Genomic DNA, 20977 nt, shown 5'->3' with positions numbered 1-20977 from the left:
TTAATCACGATTTTAAAGTTTGATAAATGTCAGTAAGATACATCTGATCTTTTTAAACTCACATTTTAACATTATAGATCATAATTGAACACAAATACTGTAATACTTTACAACACTGTGCAGTTCTATTTAGAAACATAGAACACAACATAGAAAACAAAAGCTGATTTAAATCCAAGTCACTAACAAACGACAGCAGCATTTGCTTTGAACTCTTTATTGTGATCCAGTGATGACGTCACAGCGTCGTCACGTTGAAGTAAACGTAAACGAGAAACTCTTCTCTGGTCACCTGAAAAATAAATATTATTATTATTATTTTTATTTATTTATTTATTTATTTCGGTCATGACATTTAGATCACTCATCACATAACATTGCAGTTCACACAATATACATAACCGAAAGGGAAAGCGGGAGAAGCAAAGCTTTAGTAGTCCCGCCCCCATTATCATCATACATTTCATTTCCTTTTTTTTTTTTTTTGCTTTTTTTTTATGACATTTTGACAAAGAAAACATGTTTCAGCATCCGGTAGCACTCAGAGATATAGTCTAGCTCTAGACAGTCAACTCAGATTCCATGTGTGTATGTACATGTGTCCATGGTGTTCCATCGCGCCGTTGCACCGTTTCCCCCAGTGTCTACAAATTTCTGTCTCTGACCTTTGTCATATTTTCTTTCTGTGTCATTCTGTATCGATTAATAGTCATCTCTACATACTTCTTTTTAAATACACTCAGTTTTGCTGATTTTTTCATCTCCTCATCCAGATTGTTCCACTGTCTGACCCCCGTGACCGATACAGTAAAGGATTTTAATGTAGTTCTTACCCTTCTCTGCCTAAACCTCATGTTGGCAGCCCTATAAATCATCTGTACTGTGCGGTATTTTATTAAGTCATAGAATTTGAGTATTTTTGATTTGGTAAATAGTTGATTTGTATGTTCTCTGTAACTGGCATGATGTAGGATTCTCAAGGCTCTTTTTTGGAGTATAAACAGGGGATAAGTAGTGGTTTTGTAAGTGTGTCCCCAGACCTCTGCACAGTATTGCAGGTGTGGAGAGACTAGTGCGCAGTACAACAAGTACAGTGCCTTCTGGTTTAATAGTTTTTGTGCCCTCCAAAGTATGGACACACTCCTGGCCAGCTTGCCTTTTAACTGTTTGGTGTGTGGCTTCCAACTTAACATGTCATCAATAATCACTCCCAGCACTTTGTACTCATTAACCCTTTCAATGTCCACTCCATTAACTTGTATGTTAATACTAGTCTTACAGCCTTTTTTCCCATACAGCATATATTTAGTTTTCTCTAAATTTAGAGATAGTTTATTTATATTAAACCACACATGTAGCTTGGCCATTTCATTATTGACTGTTTCCACTAATTGGTTTAGGTCTTCCCCCGAACAGAAAATATTAGTATCATCTGCAAATAATGTTAATTTCAGAATATTGGATACCTTGCATATGTCATTAATGTATAGTATAAACAGTTTAGGGCCCAGCACTGATCCTTGTGGAACCCCACAAATTATGTCCAAGCAAGTCGATGTGCAATCTCCCATCTTAACATATTGAGATCTGTTGTGAAGATAACTCTTGACCCATTCCAGTGCTATGCCTCTTATACCGTATCTCTCCAGTTTAGCTATCAAAATATCATGGTTGATGGTGTCAAATGCCTTTTTCAGGTCTATGAATATTCCTATTGAATGTAATTTTTGATCAATGGCGTCAGTAATGGTTTCCACAGACTCAGTTAAAGCTAGAGCCGTCGAGTGGTTTCTTCTGAATCCATATTGGCTATCATATAGCAGATTGTGTTTGTTAATGAAGTTGTCTAGCCTTTCGTTAAATAGTTTCTCCAAAATTTTTGACAATTGTGGTAGTATTGAGACTGGTCTGTAATTAGTAAATTCATGTATGTCACCTTTCTTAAACAATGGCACTACTTTCGCCACTTTCATTTTGGTGGGAAATGTCCCAGTTTGAAATGACAAGTTGCAGATGTGTGTTAAGGGTGAAACGATTTCAACTATTACTTTCTTGACTAGCTTCAAGTCGAGGTCATCAACATCCGTGGATGTTTTTGCTACACATTTGTTGACCAGGTGTGTAATCTCTCTGTCCTTCACTGGGGTGAGAAACATTGTGCTTAGGTTTCTGTCTCTGTCCTTATCAAAGTGGTCCCAGTGAAGGAGTGAGTCAGGAATGTTCTTTGCCAAATTCGGCCCCACATTGACGAAAAATTCATTAAATCTTTCTGCTATGATTTCTTTGTTATCTTCCTTAGTGTTTTTATCCTTGAAGTAGAGAGGGTAGCTAGGTTTGGTGTTTTTGCTGTTGATCACATCATTTAATGTCCCATAGTTTTTTAGTATAGCTCATGTTTTCTGCCAGCAGATTACTGTAGTATTCTTTTTTGCAGTCATTTAGGATGCTATTTAGTTTGTTCCTATATTGTTTGTATCTCGTTTCTGAATGTTCTGTCCTTAATCTCATGTACTGTCTGTACAGGGTGTTTTTCTTCTTGCAGGCATTTATCAACGTTTTTGTTAACCATGGTTTCCCCTCCTTTTTCTGATTTGTGTGTCTTTTCATTACAGGACAGTGTCTATTATACAACGTGTTAAATATTTGCAAAAAGGAATCATAAGCATCATTTACATCTGTTTCTTTGTAGACCTCGTTCCAGTCCTGCCTCATTAGTTCGTTTTTCAGTGTAAGCATCCCTTTTTCAGTCCTGACCCTTCTGTATATATTTCTATTCGGTGTCTGTGTAACAGTGTACTTCCAGTCATAGATAGCAAAGATTGGCAGGTGGTCGCTTATGTCATTTATCAGTAGTCCTCTTGTTATGCCTGTCCCTATAATATTTGTGAAAATATTATCAATTAGGGTCGCACTGTGTGTCGTGAACCTGCTTGGACGTGTAATGAGGGGTTGTAGGCCCATCGTATACATCATATTAATGAAGTCATCAATCATCGTATTCCGTTTCGGGTTGAGTAAGTCAATGTTCACATCGCCACAGATAAAAACCCTCTTTTGGCTGGTCCCTGAAAACATCCTTCCCACACATTCATTGAAATCCTCTATCCTAGAGTCTGGTGCTCTGCCGTCAGCACCAGGGGGTGCAGCAGATCGCCTGTATGTGTCCCTGTCAGCCTCTCCACGTGGTCGAAGTTGGTGTATAGACTCCTGCTATTGAAGTGAATGAAAGACAATTTCCCATCCATCTCAATGCATTCGTTGAATTGGTCTTCAGTGTAGTACTGGCATTTCTCTGACACGTTTAGGTATAGATGGTTATCCGGGTCAATTATTTCATTTGGGTCAGTTAAGGTGTGGTTCACATGTTGATTTTTAGTCAGCTCCACATTTTCTTGCTCAGCAATCCTCTCTAATATTTCCATCATCGTTTTAGACTGTGTAGTGACCCTTGACCTTTGCTGTGCTGTAGTTATGGAGTGTTCGTGAGCCATACCTTAGTTGTTGTATTCCTCCAGATCACCCTCACTCCTGATTTGCATTATTTTGACTTCTTCTGGTGTAGCTCCATTTGTTTTAATGTAGATTCTGCAGTTTGCCGTCCAGGTGTGTTGGATCTTGCCTCCTTTCTTCAGCTGACGTGCCTTTCTGGCGATGTCAGCATTCTTTTTGGTGAGATTCTCGTTGATGTAGACGTCTGAGCCTCTGAGCTTCCTGCCCTGCTTCAGCAGTGCCGTCTTATGCCTTCTGTTGGTGAATCTCAGCACGACAGCTTGTGTGCCATTCTCCTGTCTTCGTGGTAAGAGGTGACATACTTCCACATTGTTGAAGTCCACGTTGATCTCTCTGCGTTCTCCTCCTGGATCTTTTTGACTTCCACTGTCACCCCTTCCAGCTTCTCCTTGAAGTCAGTCAAGAACTCCTCTCTCATCGCCCTCATCTCAGCTCTCAACTCAGCTCTCGTCGCTTTTTCGCTTTCCTTGAACTCCTCTCTCATCGCCCTCATCTCGGCGCGAATCGCTTCCATTCCTTCATTCGTGGTTTCCATCACAGTTTCCATCATTTGGTCAGCTTTAGTTTTCACCATTTTATTCTCACTGAGTTTTTTTTTTTTTTTCCCTCAGTTATCTCAAAGTTTTTCTCAAGTTGTCTCAAGGTCGGCCTTTCTCACGGAGCAGCTGCTGTTGCGTCCTTCCTCTCTGAGCGCCAACTCTAAAGTTGATAAATTTTATAATAATACATGATTACTTAATCAAGATTGATTGATTGATTTCCAGACGTGATCAGGACGTTAGTGTCTTGTTTGGTACTTCTGCCTCAAAGTACTAATAGTCTTAGTTTGACATATTTTCTTTGTATATTTTGAAAATAACTTTACATCAATAATTCTGGACATTGATGACTGAGGACAAGTGTCTGTACAGCGCCCCCTGTGGCTAAGCAATAAATGACATGAGTTACAAATAAATTTGCAGAATTCAGAGCCTTTTATTCTGAAAAATGATGAACTGTGTCATCAAAGAGCAGTTTTAAGACACTACTAGTGACATCCTGTGGCAAAGGATCAAGCTGCTTTTTTAAAACCAACACGTCCCTTAAAATCTGCCATTTTGTACAAGATTAAATAGTTTAGATTACAAAGAAAAAACGAAGATGAAGATGTGATGTTTGAGGGGGAGGATTCAATTGCTTAATATTAATATTGGCCCTCAGCCAAATTGACTTGCCAAACCCCTGCAGTGTATGACGATGATGTTTATTTGTGTTCATTTACTGAACATGACGTTAATATTTCACTTCACATGACAGAAGAAAAACTGGCTCACGTCGTCTCCACAGTTTTCTCCACCTTCTGAAACGCCTGCATGACCACGTCCTCTGTGACTGCTCACATGGGCGACTGCAGGAAACACGTGATGGTCGTTACATGATGTTATTGACACATGGGACTTATCATAGAAATACAGTGTTATAATGTTACTGTACATTCACGTAACTCTACTTTACTTTATTTATGTTTCTAGCAATTTTTACTTTTACTCCACTACATTTCTGCTGCACGTAGATGCGCTGTATGAAAGTGGGAGTGAATGTGGTGTGAATGGGTTTATGGCAAAACTCAGTTTAAGAACAGTGCTATATAAATACAGACCATTTAAAAGACTGTGTACAAATATTTACCCTGGCAATGGTGAGGAATTCACCAAAGTCTATGGTTCCGCTTCCATCAATGTCAATTAGCTTAAACATGGCATCAGCCTCCTCCTCCTCAATGAAGAGGTTATGGCGAAGTATAAACCAGAACTCCAACCAGTTTAAAGACCCGCTGACATCTGAGTCCTGGGTCCTAAAGAATCTGACAAACATGATGACAAGTGACAGCTGTCAACCAGAGACAGGACCAGCTACAGGTCAGATGCTGTGATCACAGGCCCCATTCAGCCTGATTAAAAGAATGCCAGTGACTGGGTAGTGTAGTTCTTTTTTTTAACTCTAGTAGATTGGCAGTGATGCAACATTATGGATGAAAGCTGCTGTTAAATCCTGTGTAAAAGTACAAATAACACACCCTTTTAATTACAGATGCAGACAGAAAGACACACATGGTGAAAGTACTCAGTGTTAACAACATTTAAATGATGATGAATTCATCTATTTGCACAGTGAACTCTTGACTCACATGCATATATCGTTCACTTCCCATGAGTCTGGTGTCAGACAGTGAAGCCTGAACTGCTCCACTGGGTCAGTGACCTCTGACGTCATCGCCATCTCCAGGGTCACACACAGACACAGACACACTGCAGAGGTTAAAGGTTAGCTTCTCTGAAGTGTGGTTGTATGACTGACATATTCTCTTCCACCATTGTTGACACTGTCTCCACTTCAATCTCAGTTGGTACTATTTTTAAGTTTTCAAAAGACGAACACTAATGTTATTATGTGTTTGTATTCACTGCTTCATCTCACCAATTACACTCTCCTACACCAACGTCCACTGAGAACATTCCATATTCCTGAGTTTTATTTTGTATTTTTATCCCAAGTTTATTCATAAAGTACTTTTAAAAACAACAACGTTGGTCAATGTGCTGTTGTTATGTCCCTTAGAAATGATCATAAAGTATTTACAAAATAATACCAACTTAGAACAATACAAATTCAACCATGTCTTCAGGGGTTACGCCCTCTTTTTGCTGCCATCTGGACTACATTCACTGAGACATTTACTCTTTTAAACCAGTTAAATCTGAATGTACAAAACAAGACTTGACTCTGTGACACAAACTCACCTTCACTTGATAAAACTTATTAGTACATATTAGTTAATGTATTAAAGACACGTAATAATACATATATAAATGAAAACATACCAAGAAAAATTGTGGAAATGTTCATGATGTGATGTAACCGTGCTTCCTCAGTAAAGACTTTCCCAGAATGCTTAATTATCACAAGTGTGTATGTACATATATATGTGTGTGTGAAGACCAAATCAATCGATCTCAGATCATCAGATTAGGGCCACTCTGTAGAGATGGCAGAATTCACCCCATTCACGCACAGTCATGTTTAAATGTAATAATTCATTTAAAAATGACTTTAAAGTTTAATCAATGTGAATCTGAGCTTTTTAACTGCGAACACACTGCTATCTTAGTCCTGACAAAAATCCGAGGTTGTTTGATATTATACAGTATAAGATGATGCTCGATCAGCTACAGAACATGAAAACATTACACTTCTCGTGAGAAGAAAATGTGATATTTAATCAAACGAACAGTGGTCAATAACAAACAATAGCAGCATTTAAACTCAGTGATTGCATCACAGCTTCCAGGCGTTCCTCATCATCAGGTTGAAGTACGCATCGCTGTCGATGGACGCGCTCACGCCACAGTAGTAGTTGAAAAACTCCTCTTTGGTCACCTGTCATTCAGAAAAAAGACATTTTGTTTGTTTACTATTAAAGTAATGACCCTGCAACATCATCATCCGGGTTATATCTTCACCTTACTTCCTGTGCTACACCACCACCTACATAGTGTATTTGTTTTGTTAACTAAAACAAAGCTAATTCACTGTTTCCAGGAATTTTTAATAATGAATCGAGGAAGTAACCATACTTCCTCGACCACTTCACTGGGTCAGTGCAGTGCGGCAGGTCACTCTTGACTAGAGCTGCAACTAAAGATTATTTTCATAATCGATTAATCTGTCGATTATTTTCTTGATTAATCGTTTGGTCGATATGTTAATGTTGATCGGTGTTCGTCAAACCTGGAAAGGATGATGTACTCAAATGTCTTGTTTTGCCCACAAACCAAAATGATTAACTTTTTTAAACAAGTATTTATTGAAGATTTTCTTAATTTAACAGAAGGCAACAAAACACACACAAGGCACATCTACAAACAGGTAAATAAATAAATAAGATGAGTAATAATAATAATAATAGACATTTTTCCATCAGCATAAAAAGGGGAATACAAAATAAATAAGGAAAAAAAAAAAATAAATAAATAAATAAATAAAAAAAAGAAAAGAAAAAAGGGGGTCAATCCAGTTTGTCATCAGTCCAACAATCCACATCCATACTGTTTCTCTCAAGGAATCTATAAAAGATGTCCCAAATCTTCCAAAACCTATCAAGCTTGTTTTTTGCAGTGTAACTGATCTTTTCCAAGGCCATGTAAAATGTCATTCCCTTTAGCCATTGTGAGGTGGCACAGGGTGTATCTGACTTCCATGAGGAAGCTATACATCGCTTGGCTTCCAAAAAGCAAATATTAAGTAGAGATCTTACTTTTTTAGAGGTGTTAAAGCCATCTGGGTAAAGGTTTAATAAACATAATTTAGAATTGATAGGCACATCCTCACCAATGATTTGTTTTGCTAAATATAAGATTTTTCTCCAGAATGTAAGTATCTGTGGGCATTCCCACATACAGTGAAACAATGTCCCCTTTTGGTCTTTGCATTTGAGGCAGGTATCAGGTATGTTGGGATTAAAGTGGTGCAACTTAGATGGTGTTATATAAAGCCTACTTATCCATTTATATTGTAATAATTTGGAGTTTGTATTTATTGATTGCTTTTGAGCTAGAGAACATGCTTCTGACCACTCCTCCTCTGTTAAGTTATCCTGCAGATCTGCCCTCCATGCTTTAAGTGTGTTTAGTGACGATTCTTTAGACTTGCTTTCAAAGAGCTTGTATAGTGAGGAAACCTGTCTTCTGGAGTGTAAAAATGTTAAAGTATAATCTTCCAAAGTGGATCTGGGGGGAATTGTCAAACTATTATTTTGTCTGGACAAGATAAAGCTTCGAAGTTGCAAATATTTAAAAAAATGTTTTGCAGGAATCCCATACCTAATTCTAAGTTCCTCAAATGAACTAAAAACCGAATTTTCATTGTAAAGGTCAGCTATTTTGGCTAATCCCTGAGGCCCAGAACCCTGGTTCTGCTCTACCGGGTTGGAAGTCATCATTGCCATAAATCGGAGTAAACTGAGATATAGTTATATTTTCTCCCAGGTATGCCAACGAGTTATGCCAAACCCTTAAAGTATTCTTTAGAAAGGGATTTTTGGTCTTTTTAATTAGTTTAGTTTTGTTTGCAGAATTTATGTAAAGACATAGAGGAATATCAATTGAGTGTGACTCTATGGAAACCCACGCTGGGGGATGACTCTTCTCAAAATAAAACATTCCTGCCCTAATTTGGGCAGCTTGGTAATACCACTCAAGATTAGGTACCTGTAAACCTCCCCTTTCATATGGTAAGTATAGTAGGGAAAGCCTTAATCTGGGGCATTTGTTGTTCCATATAAAGTTTGTAAAAAGCTTTTTAAGTAAGTGAAAAAACGAGGATGGAGGAGCTAAAGGAATACATTGAAAAAGATATAAAAACTTTGGTAAAATTGCCATCTTCAGAACATTTATGCGCCAATCATGGAGATGGGTAGATTCGTCCACCTATTAATAAGGTGTGTAACCTTATCTGTCAAGGTGTTATAATTGCTTGGTACAATTCTGTCGATAGTAGGGGTAATATTGACACCTAAGTAAGAGAAACCTTCTTGTGAAACCAGAAAAGAAGTATGAATCGGAGGAGCCTGTCTCTCCTTTTCATCTAGGAAGAGTATTACTGATTTGGAGTAGTTTATTTTGTAACCTGCAAATGTACCAAAATTTTCTGTAAGGTCAAGTATAGTGGGTAGAGTCTGCTTCAGATTGGAGCAAAGCAAAAAAATATCGTCAGCAAACAAAGCTATGCGATGTTCAGCATTTCCTATTCTTATGCCTTTGTAATCAGTACTCTTACGGACTGCCATGGCCAATGGTTCAATTGCTAAGGTGAATAATAAGGGGGAGAGGGGGCAGCCCTGTCTTGTTCCCCTGTATAATTTGAATGGTACAGATGATAACCCATTTGTTAATACTACAGCCTGGGGATCAGCATATAGAAGTTTAATCCAGCAGAGAAATTTCCCTTTAATGCCAAATCTTTGAAGAACCTCAAATAAGTAGTGCCATTCCACCTTGTCAAATGCCTTTTCGGCATCCAGTGACAGAATGGCAGTGTCATTACATCCAGAGTTTTCAAAAACGATGTTAGGCACTCTACGTATATTATGGAAGCCCTGTCGTCCAAGAATAAAGCCGTTCGACCAACATGAAGATTGACATGCAACATCTCCGCAGAAACACCAAGTATCACGTCAAAGTGCGGGCGATCCCCGTGAAGCTGCTGAAGGGTTTCTGGAGCGAGTGGAGTGACACGTTTACATTTATCACACCCACAGCAGGTGAGTACAAGAACAGCAGTGTGGACAGAGACCAGGGACTTTGTCTCACTGTGTGCTTTCTCTCGTCTTAGCTGCAAGAGACTCAAACGACAGCTGGGAAGTGAGGTCTGTGCCAACACTGGGTCTTGTCCCCCTGGTGGCAGTGATCATCAGTGTCGTTTTCTTCTGGAAGAAAAAGTAGGACATTTGTGTTGAACAGGATGTCTCTGAAAAGACTGCTGGTTCTTCCCCTCATCCATCTTTTCTTTCCCCCTGCAGAATCTTCTTGTACATGTGGCCAAACATCCCACATCCCAAAGACACACTGGTGCACATCTGCAAACCCAACCCAGTGAGCTAATGACTAGCACGCCACAATTATAATGCAAATATAACCAGCACAGAGCGCTAACCACTAACACACTGTTAACAAACCGTTGACACACTGCTAAACCAACACTAACATAATGCTATCATACCACTAACACAAACACTTGAGTCTAAACAGATTTAATAGCTGAGCTAATTGGTAACACACTGCAGTCATACTGCTAACACTGCTAATTGGCAACACACTACAGTCATACTGCTAACACACTGCTAATTGCTAACACTGCAGTCATACTGCTAACACTGATAATTGGTAACACACTGCAGTCATACTGCTAACACACTGCTAATTGCTAACACTGCTATTTGCTAACGCACTGCTTATTGCTAACACTGCAGTCATACTGCTAACACTGCTAATTGGTAACACACTGCAGTCATACTGCTAACACACTGCTAATTGCTAACACTGCAGTCATACTGCTAACACTGCTATTTGCTAACACACTGCAGTTATACTGCTAACGCACTAATTGCTAACCCTGCAGTCATACCGCTAACACTGAGGTCATACTGCTAACAAACTCATACTGCTACCACACTGCTAATTGCTAACACACTGCAGTCATACTGCTAACACACTGCTAATTGCTAACACTGCTATTTGCTAACACTGCTATTTGCTAACACACTGCAGTTATACTGCTAACGCACTGCTAATTGCTAACACTGCAGTCATACTGCTAACACTGCTAATTGGTAACACACTGCAGTCATACTGCTAACACACTGCTAATTGCTAACACTGCAGTCATACTGCTAACACTGCTATTTGCTAACACACTGCAGTTATACTGCTAACGCACTAATTGCTAACACTGCAGTCATACCGCTAACACTGAGGTCATACTGCTAACAAACTCATACTGCTACCACACTGCTAATTGCTAACACACTGCAGTCATACTGCTAACACACTGCTTTCATAAGATCTGATGTTGACTCTTTGGTTCTACGACATGTGACTGTCATGTGTTTGTGGCTCCACAGCGCCACCTGTTGAACTTCAAACCGGAAGTGTTCAGTGTCCTCAGAGTTTCCCCGCTGCTACAGACAGAGATCTTCAGTTCTGACCTGGTCCAAACTACTGACCCCGTCCACTCTGGGGGCTCCGCTTCTGACCAGGTACCATCCACAGACCCTGTCCAGTCTGGGTCCTTCAGTTCTGTCCAATCTGGGTCCTCGAGTCGAGCCGACACTCTCTGCTCCACTCAGACATCCGACTGCAGGAGTGCCACCAGCATCAGCTCAGAGGAGCTGGAGCTCGCAGCCCTGCTGGGTCGAGGTTCCTCCGACAGTGAGGAAGACCTCCAGAGCACCAGTCCTTCACCGCTCCATGTCAGTGATGGAGCCGAGCACAGCAGTGGAGCGGGCCAGCAGGAGGAGGCCTACGTCACCATGTCCAGTTTCTACCAGAGCAAGTAGAACCAGGGGGGTCAGACCTTAACCTCTTGACCTCTCCGATCGTGACCTCTATGAATGACTCTTCTAGATTTATCCTGAGGAGCAGGATGAACCTCGTGGTGCAGTGACGTCATTGTCCCAAGTACAATCCATGAGTTGTTGTAGCATCATTTTCCAAAATGGACGTACATTTTTCATAACGTGTGATCTTATTTGTAAAGTTTAGAATTGCTCTTTCTCATATACATATATATATACATATATATATATATATATATATATATATATATATATATGTATGTATGTAATTTTTTTTCATTGCATTAATTAATTAATTCATTGCTAGCTAGTGTCACCACTTCACATTTGAAGGCACCATCAGGTAGATCTGATTCTTCTACTTCTGGTTCCATCTTCTGGTCAAAGGTTGAAGATGTAGTCACATGGATCATGTGATGTCATTCTGCTAGAGGTCACATGACCTAGTACTTTACAACAGTAATTTCGGGCGTTACTGACTGAGAACGGCACCCACACAGCGCCCCGCTGTGGCCGAGTAAAGGATGACAAAAATGCCAGTTTTTGTTTTGACATTTTACAGTATATATGTTGATGCTTGATTCACATGTGTTATATATGATTTTTAAATATCTACTGAACGCAAAAACCTAACATTAATACTTCACTTTACACGTCAGAAGAAAACTGACTTAGATGTCATTAAAAGTTGTTAATATCAAAAATCTGTTTGAACTCTTTATTGAAGCAGTGATCACATCACAACTCATCATTAGGTTGAAGTACACTTGAAGTACATGATGTAATTGGCACATGCGACTTGTGTGCAGTGACTTATCATTCAAATATGTACCCCGACAGCGACGAGGTATTCACCAATGTCAACGCCTCGGCTTCCATCGCGGTCAAAGTACTTAAACACGGTGACAGTGTCCTGCTGGTCCATTGAGACGCCAGAGTCGCTTAAACTCTTCCAGAGCTCATCGAAGTCCAGAAAGCAGTTGGCATTTTTGTCCATCATCCTAAAGACACTGACAAACATGACATAATCAATCACATGGTGTTGAAAACCTCAAGAGACGCATTTGAAGGCACCATCACGTGGATCTGACTGTTCTTCTGGTGCCATCTTCAGGTTAAAGGTTAAAGATCTGAGTGATCGCATGATCAATACCATGTATGGCCAATCACAATGCAATTCTGCCAGAGGTCACATGACATAATGCGTGTGGATAGGGTCTCAGTTTGACATATTTTAATTTGTTTACTTTGATGTGCAGGTGAATATTTTTGTCCCAGGATCTTTTAAGAAATATAAAAGGACCGTCTTACTGCGTCCAACCTCGGCAGCGATGATTGTGCAGTTCAACAATCCTGCCACATAGACAGAAAGCCTTTTTGCCTTTGCCATCAGGGGTACATGACAGCGTGAATGACAGAAAATGACATGGAAGCCAGATCTTTGCTTCACTTTTGATTTGAAGGCTATGGTTTTAAACTTTTCATCAGCTGATGAACAGCCTGTTTGAGTTTAAATGCAGTTTTACTTTTCTTTTGTAAAATAACTTTTGAATACTCAAAATTTGGAATACTCAAATTTACAAACTGACATCTCACCCTTGATTTCTTTCACATTTAAAAATCACATGACCTGAGGAGAGTCAAGTCACCTGCTCAGATCTTCCATCTCAGATGAGTCCAGGGACAGACCATACTTCCCAGACCACTTCACTGGGTCAGTGCAGTGCAGCAGGTCAGTGACCTCTGACGTCGCTGCCATCTCCAGGGTCACACACAGACACAGACACACTGCAGAGGTTAAAGGTTAGCTTTTCAGAAGTGTGGTTGTATGACTGACATATTCTCTTCCACCATTGTTGACACTGTCTCCACTTCAATCTCAGTTGGTACTATTTTTAAGTTTTCAAAAGACGAACACTAATGTTATTATGTGTTTGTATTCACTGCTTCATCTCACCAATTACACTCTCCTACACCAACGTCCACTGAGAACATTCCATACTCCTGAGTTTTATTTTGTATTTTTATCCCAAGTTTATTCATAAAGTACTTTTAAAAACAACAACGTTGGTCCATGTGCTGTTGTTATGTCCCTTAGAAATGATCATAAAGTATTTACAAAATAATACCAACTTAGAACAATACAAATTCAACCATGTCTTCAGGGGTTACGCCCTCTTTTTGCTGCAATCTGGACTACATTCACTGAGACATTTACTCTTTTAAACCAGAAATTTTAAATCTGAATGTACAAAACAAGACTTGACTCTGTGACACAAACTCACGTTCACTTGATAAAACTTATTAGTACATATTAGTTAATGTATTAAAGACATGTAATAATACATATATAAATGAAAACATACCAAGAAAAATTGTGGAAATGTTCATGATGTGATGTAACCGTGCTTCCTCAGTAAAGACTTTCCCAGAATGCTTAATTATCACAAGTGTGTATGTACATATGTGCCTGTGTGAAGACCAAATCAATCGATCTCAGATCATCAGATTAGGGCCACTCTGTAGAGATGGCAGAATTCACCCCATTCACGCATTACTTCACTTCCATTCCGTGCAGTGAAGTAACAATTCATTTAAAAATGACTTTAAAGTTTAATCAATGTGAATCTGAGCTTTTTAACTGCAAGCACACCGCTATTGTAGTCCTGAAAAAAATCTGAGGTTGTTTGATATTATACAGTATAAGATGATGCTCGATCAGCTACAGAACATGAAAACATTACACTTCTCGTGAGAAGAAAATGTGATATTTAATCAAACGAACAGTGGTCAATAACAAACAATAGCAGCATTTAAACTCAGTGATTGCATCACAGCTTCCCGGCGTTCCTCATCATCAGGTTGAAGTACGCATCGCTGTCGATGGACGCGCTCACGCCACAGTAGTAGTTGAAAAACTCCTCTTTGGTCACCTGTCATTCAGAAAAAAGACATTTTGTTTGTTTACTATTAAAGTAATGACCCTGCAACATCATCATTCTGGTTATATCTTCACCTTACTTCCTGTGCTACACCACCACCTACATAGTGTATTTGTTTTGTTAACTAAAACAAAGCTAATTCACTGTTTCCAGGCATTTTTAATAATGAATCTGTAAAATAACTTTTGAATACTCAAAATTTGGAATACTCAAATTTACAAACTGACATCTCACCCTTGATTTCTTTCACATTTAAAAATCACATGACCTGAGGAGAGTCAACTCACCCGCTCAGATGAGTCCAGGGACAGACCATACTTCCTCGACCACTTCACTGGGTCAGTGCAGTGCGGCAGGTCACTCTTGACTAGAGCTGCAACTAAAGATTATTTTCATAATCGATTAATCTGTCGATTATTTTCTTGATTAATCGTTTGGTCGATATGTTAATGTTGATCGGTGTTCGTCAAACCTGGAAATGATGATGTACTCAAATGTCTTGTTTTGCCCACAAACCAAAATGATTCACTTTTAATGATTTCTTTGTTATCCAGAGCAAAGAAATGAAGAAAATACTCACATTTAAGAAGCTTAAACAATCGCAAACCTTGTTTTAATCATGAAAAAAGCTTTGAACCGATTAATCGATTATCAAAATAGTTGTTTAATTTAGTAATCAATGAATCAATTAATTGTTTCAGCTCTAGTCTTGACCCACATCACACCGCGGTGAAATCAGTTTCAGGTTGGATATTCAACGGACATTCGATCCAGATCCAACGGCACCCTTCTCCTTCTCAACACTGAGATAGGTGCACGATCACGGCTTGTTCAAAGTCCGACCCATCGCTCTTGACTTTCGTGATCTTATTTAGGGACCGTCAAAAAAATTACTCTTGAAAAGCCAATATTTACATAAAAATTGAGAAAAACATATATACGAGGTACTATGGAATATGGAATAAAAAGAGGTCTGTCCTGCAAAGGCAGTCTAGCACTATGGCCCTATATTGATTTGGCGTCTTTAGGTCACATGACCTGGAAGCTATTGAGCTAAAATGCTAATATTTACATTAAAGGTGACATAGACCGGAAGCTCCAATTAACGCTGCGTTTGTGTGTGTATCTGCGTCATTACCTCGTTTATGAAACCCTAAAGTTTCAGAACAAACAGTTCAGCCACTGCTGAGAAAATAGTGTTGTATTGTTTTCCTGGGCTCTGCGAAGCGGATCGACACTTCCTTAATTTGATGTCGTCATCAGAAATCCTCACCACCGTAGCGCCTCCCGGTGCGGGCACTAGTCCGGGCACATCCGGTTGCGTACATTCAACCGCAGAAGAAGAAGAAGAACTAGTCTCGTTGTAGCTGCTGAGATGCAGAGCATCCACCGTGCCAGAGGGGGAGCTGTGTATCTGAGAGCTGGCCTATCTATTACGTCACTTCCAGGTACCTGGCCAATCACAGGACAGTAGGAAAGCTCTCGTTGGCTGGCCAATCACAGCAACTGTTTGGTCTGAAACAGCGCGGCTGACGAGAGCGTCAGTGAGGAGATATTTTGATCGGCTCGTTTGCAGCGATTAGGAGGTTTTTAATCATGAAAACAAGTTAATATATGTAAGTAGACCTCCATAACTAACATATATGTGTGATACAAGCATTCTATGTCGCCTTTAAAAGAATTATTAAAAATGTGGGAAGTATTGAATTGGAATAAAAAGAGGTGTGTCCTGACTAGGCAGTCTAGTACTATGTTTCTGCACTGATTTGGTGTCTTTAGGTCACATGGTCTGGAAGCTATTGAGCTAAAATGCTAATATTTACATTAAAAAAAAATTAAAAATTTGGGAAGAATTTAAATGGAATAAAAAGAGATGTGTCCTGACTAGGCAGTCTAGTACTATGTTTCTGCACTGATTTGGTGTCTTTAGGTCACATGGCCTGGAAGCTATTGAGCTAAAATGCTAATATTTACATTAAGAAAATTATAAAAAATTTGGGAAGTATTTAAATGGAATAAAAAGAGGTGTGTCCTGACTAGGCAGTCTAGTACTATGTTTCTGCACTGATTTGGTGTCTTTAGGTCACATGGCCTGGAAGCTATTGAGCTAAAATGCTAATATTTACATTAAAAAAATTACTAAAAATGTGGGAAGTATTTAAATAGAATAAAAGAGGTGTGTCCTGACTTGGTAGGCTAGCACTATGATTCTGCACTAATTTGGTGTCTTTGGGACACATGACCTGGAAGCTATTGAGCTAAAATGCTAATATTTACATAAAAAAAAATATAAAAAATTTGGGAAGTATTTAAATGGAATAAAAAGAGGTATGTCCTGACTAGGCAGTCTAGTACTATGTTTCTGCACTGATTTGGTGTCTTTAGGTCACATGGCCTGGAAGCTATTGAGCTAAAATGCTAATATTTACATTAAAAAAATTACTAAAAATGTGGGAAGTATTTAAATGGAATAAAAGAGGTGTGTCCTGACTTGGTAGGCTAGCACTATGTTTCTGCACTAATTTGGTGTCTTTGGGACACATGACCTGGAAGCTATTGAGCTAAAATGCTAATATTTACATTAAAAAAATTACTAAAAATGTGGGAAGTATTTAAATGGAATAAAAGAGGTGTGTCCTGACTTGGTAGGCTAGCACTATGTTTCTGCACTAATTTGGTGTCTTTAGGACACATGACCTGGAAGCTATTGAGCTAAAATGCTAATATTTACAATAAAAAATGTATTAAAAATTTGGGAAGTATTTAAATGGAATAAAAATAAGTGTGTCCTGAATTGGTAGGCTAGCACTATGTTTCTGCACTAATTTGGTGTCTTTGGGACACATGGCCTGGAAGCTATGGTCCCTAAATAAGACCACGAAAGTCAAGAGCGATGGGTCGGACTTTGAACAAGCCGTGATCGTGCACCTATCTCGGGGTGTCGTTGGATCTGGAGCGAATGTCCGTTGAATATCCAACCTGAAACTGATTTCACCGCGGTCTTCATCACCACCTCTCTGTTTAGACATAACCGCCATCTTCTTTTTTAGCTGCCATATAGACTATATTCACTGAGACATTTACTCAGTTAAAAAAAAATGAATGTACAAACACTGCTCTTTGTTGGAGATTAAACAGAAGAAAATACAAATAAAGGTGGTATAAATATTGTGTATTGGTACAACATGTGTCCAAGGTAAACTCCGTGACGCACACTCGAATTTCACTTGGTAAAACTCGTATCAAACATCTGCAAAAATGCTAGCAAACGTTAACAAACAACTATAAATATATGTATCATGAATTAAAGACATGTAATGTAAAGATAGAAATCACGATATACCGAGAAAGAGCGTGGAAATGTTCACGATGTGATGTAACGGTGTTTCCCCAGTAAGAGCTCAACTAGAATCATGCTTAATGATCACAGGTGTGTGCGTGTGTCAAGACCAAAGCAATCGATCTCAGATCATCACGATAGCACCACTCTGTAGATCTACAACATAAATAATGAATTTAATCACGACTTTAAAGTTTGATAAATGTCAGTAAGATACATCTGAGCTTTTGAAACTCACATTTTAACATTATAGATCATAATTGAACACAAATACTGTAATACTTTACAACACTGTGCAGTGCTATTAGAAACATAGAACACAACATAGAAAACAAAAACTGATTTAAATCCAAGTCACTAACAAACGACAGCAGCATTTGCTTTGAACTCTTTATTGTGATCCAGTGATGACGTCACAGCGTAAACGAGAAACTCTTCTCTGGTCACCTGAAAAATAAACATTATTATTATAATAATAATACATGATTACTTAATCTGTTAATAATCAAGATTGATTGATTGATTTCCAGACGTGATCAGGACGTTTGTGTCTTGTTTGGTACTTCTGCCTCAAAGTACTAATAGTCTTAGTTTGACATATTTTCTTTGTATATTTTGAAAATAACTTAACATCAATAATTCTGGACATTGATGACTGAGGACAAGTGTCTGTACAGCGCCCCCTGTGGCTAAGCAATAAATGACATGAGTTACAAATAAATTTGCAGAATTCAGAGCCTTTTATTCTGAAAAATGATGAACTGTGTCATCAAAGAGCAGTTTTAAGACACTACTAGTGACATCCTGTGGCAAAGGATCAAGCTGCTTTTTTTAAACCAACACGTCCCTTAAAATCTGCCATTTTTGTACAAGATTAAATAGTTTAGATTACAAAGAAAAAACGAAGATGAAGATGTGATGTTTGAGGGGGAGGATTCAATTGCTAATATTAATATTGGCCCTCAGCCAAATTGAGTTGCCAAACCCCTGCAGTGTATGATGATGATGTTTATTTGTGTTCATTTACTGAACACGACGTTAATATTTCACTTCACATGACAGAAGAAAAACTGGCTCACGTCGTCTCCACAGTTTTCTCCACCTTCTGAAACGCCTGCATGACCACGTCCTCTGTGACTGCTCACATGGTCGACTGCAGGAAACACGTGATAGTCGTTACATGATGTTATTGACACATGGGACTTATCATAGAAATACAGTGTTATAATGTTACTGTACATTCACGTAACTCTACTTTACTTTATTTATGTTTCTAGCAATTTTTACTTTTACTCCACTACATTTCTGCTGCACGTAGATGTGCTGTATGAAAGTGGGAGTGAATGTGGTGTGAATGGGTTTATGGCAAAACTCAGTTTAAGAACAGTGCTATATAAATACAGACCATTTAAAAGACTGTGTACAAATATTTACCCTGGCAATGGTGAGGAATTCACCAAAGTCTATGGTTCCGCTTCCATCAATGTCAAATTGCTTAAAAACAGCATCAGCCTCCTCCTCCTCGTCAATGAAGAGGTAATAGCGAAGTATATTATACCAGAACTCCAAAAAGTTTAAAGACCCGCTGGTATCTGTGTCCACGGCCCTAAAGAATCTGACAAACATGATGACAAGTGACAGCTGTCAACCAGAGACAGGACCAGCTACAGGTCAGATGCTGTGATCACAGGCCCCATTCAGCCTGATTAAAAGAATGCCAGTGACTGGGTAGTGTAGTTCTTTTTTTTAACTCTAGTAGATTGGCAGTGATGCAACATTATGGATGAAAGCTGCTGTTAAATCCTGTGTAAAAGGAGATGGACTCACCATGTGCAAATAACACACCCTTTTAATTACAGATGCAGACAGAAAGACACACATGGTGAAAGTACTCAGTGTTAACAACATTTAAATGATGATGAATTCATCTATTTGCACAGTGAACTCTTGACTCACATGCACATATCGCTCACTTCCCATGAGTCTGGTGTCAGACAGTGAAGCCTGAACTGCTCCACTGGGTCAGTGACCTCTGACGTCATCGCCATCTCCAGGGTCACACACAGACACAGACACACTGCAGAGGTTAAAGGTTAGCTTTTCAGAAGTGTGGTTGTATGACTGACATATTCTCTTCCACCATTGTTGACACTGTCTCCACTTCAATCTCAGTTGGTACTATTTTTAAGTTTTCAAAAGACGAACACTAATGTTATTATGTGTTTGTATTCACTGCTTCATCTCACCAATTACACTCTCCTACACCAACGTCCACTGAGAACATTCCATACTCCTGAGTTTTATTTTGTATTTTTATCCCAAGTTTATTCATAAAGTACTTTTAAAAACAACAACGTTGGTCAATGTGCTGTTGTTATGTCCCTTAGAAATGATCATAAAGTATTTACAAAATAATACCAACTTAGAACAATACAAATTCAACCATGTCTTCAGGGGTTACGCCCTCTTTTTGCTGCCATCTGGACTACATTCACTGAGACATTTACTCTTTTAAACCAGTTAAATCTGAGTGTACAAACACCGCTCTTTGTTGCAGATTGGCATAGATATTATTAAAATGACCAAGATAAACACAAGACACAAAACAAGACTTGACTCTGTGACACAAACTCACGTTCACTTGATAAAACTTATTAGTACATATTAGTTAATGTATTAAAGACACGTAATAATACATATATAAATGAAAACATACCAAGAAAAATTGTGGAAATGTTCATGATGTGATGTAACCGTGCTTCCTCAGTAAAGACTTTCCCAGAATGCTTAATTATCACAAGTGTGTATGTACATATATATATGTGTGTGTGAAGACCAAATCAATCGATCTCAGATCATCAGATTAGGGCCACTCTGTAGAGATGGCAGAATTCACCCCATTCACGCACAGTCATGTTTAAATGTAATAATTCATTTAAACATGACTTTAAAGTTTAATCAATGTGAATCTGAGCTTTTTAACTGCGAACACACTGCTATCTTAGTCCTGACAAAAATCTGAGGTTGTTTGATATTATACAGTATAAGATAATGCTCGATCAGCTACAGAACATG

The 20977-nt window shown here is 38.8% G+C and overlaps 3 protein-coding genes across 5 annotated transcripts; 1 reads left to right on the top strand and 2 right to left on the bottom strand.

Moving 5' to 3' along the window:
* Positions 1 to 20: 20 nt before the first annotated feature.
* Positions 21 to 6438, bottom strand: LOC131445872 (calcyphosin-like protein). Of its 2 annotated transcripts, XR_009233855.1 has the most exons (5): positions 6372 to 6438; positions 5678 to 5798; positions 5179 to 5353; positions 4824 to 4897; positions 21 to 292 (listed from the first exon to the last, which is right to left on the bottom strand). XR_009233855.1 is itself a non-coding variant. In XM_058616593.1 (4 exons), exons 1-4 carry the CDS (start codon positions 6394 to 6396, stop codon positions 4886 to 4888), a joined length of 333 nt encoding a protein of 110 aa, XP_058472576.1. In that variant the 5' UTR covers positions 6397 to 6438; the 3' UTR covers positions 4462 to 4885. The 2 variants fall into 2 exon arrangements, 1 of the variants encoding a protein (XP_058472576.1); XM_058616593.1 differs by lacking the exon at positions 21 to 292 and having other exon boundaries at positions 4462 to 4897.
* Positions 6439 to 9478: 3040 nt separating this feature from the next.
* On the top strand, positions 9479 to 11742 carry LOC131445875 (interleukin-7 receptor subunit alpha-like). The gene is made up of 4 exons (XM_058616597.1): positions 9479 to 9808; positions 9880 to 9985; positions 10067 to 10139; positions 11168 to 11742. The coding sequence occupies exons 1-4, from the start codon at positions 9676 to 9678 to the stop codon at positions 11600 to 11602; spliced, it is 747 nt and encodes a 248-aa protein (XP_058472580.1). The 5' UTR covers positions 9479 to 9675; the 3' UTR covers positions 11603 to 11742.
* Positions 11743 to 12301: 559 nt separating this feature from the next.
* Positions 12302 to 20691, bottom strand: LOC131445876 (calcyphosin-like protein). Of its 2 annotated transcripts, XR_009233856.1 has the most exons (7): positions 20619 to 20691; positions 19859 to 19979; positions 19337 to 19517; positions 18982 to 19055; positions 17906 to 18349; positions 13270 to 13408; positions 12302 to 12630 (listed from the first exon to the last, which is right to left on the bottom strand). XR_009233856.1 is itself a non-coding variant. In XM_058616598.1 (3 exons), the coding sequence occupies exons 1-3, from the start codon at positions 14009 to 14011 to the stop codon at positions 12441 to 12443; spliced, it is 354 nt and encodes a 117-aa protein (XP_058472581.1). In that variant the 5' UTR covers positions 14012 to 14067; the 3' UTR covers positions 12302 to 12440. The 2 variants fall into 2 exon arrangements, 1 of the variants encoding a protein (XP_058472581.1); XM_058616598.1 differs by lacking the exons at positions 17906 to 18349; positions 18982 to 19055; positions 19337 to 19517; positions 19859 to 19979; positions 20619 to 20691 and adding an exon at positions 13987 to 14067.
* Between the last annotated feature and the right edge of the window lie 286 nt (positions 20692 to 20977).

This window comes from Solea solea, chromosome 19 (assembly GCF_958295425.1).
Source record: "Solea solea chromosome 19, fSolSol10.1, whole genome shotgun sequence".
Taxonomy (NCBI): Eukaryota; Metazoa; Chordata; class Actinopteri; order Pleuronectiformes; family Soleidae; genus Solea; species Solea solea.
Note: the sequence above shows the minus strand (reverse complement) of the source record. Positions and strands in the feature narration are given on the sequence as shown.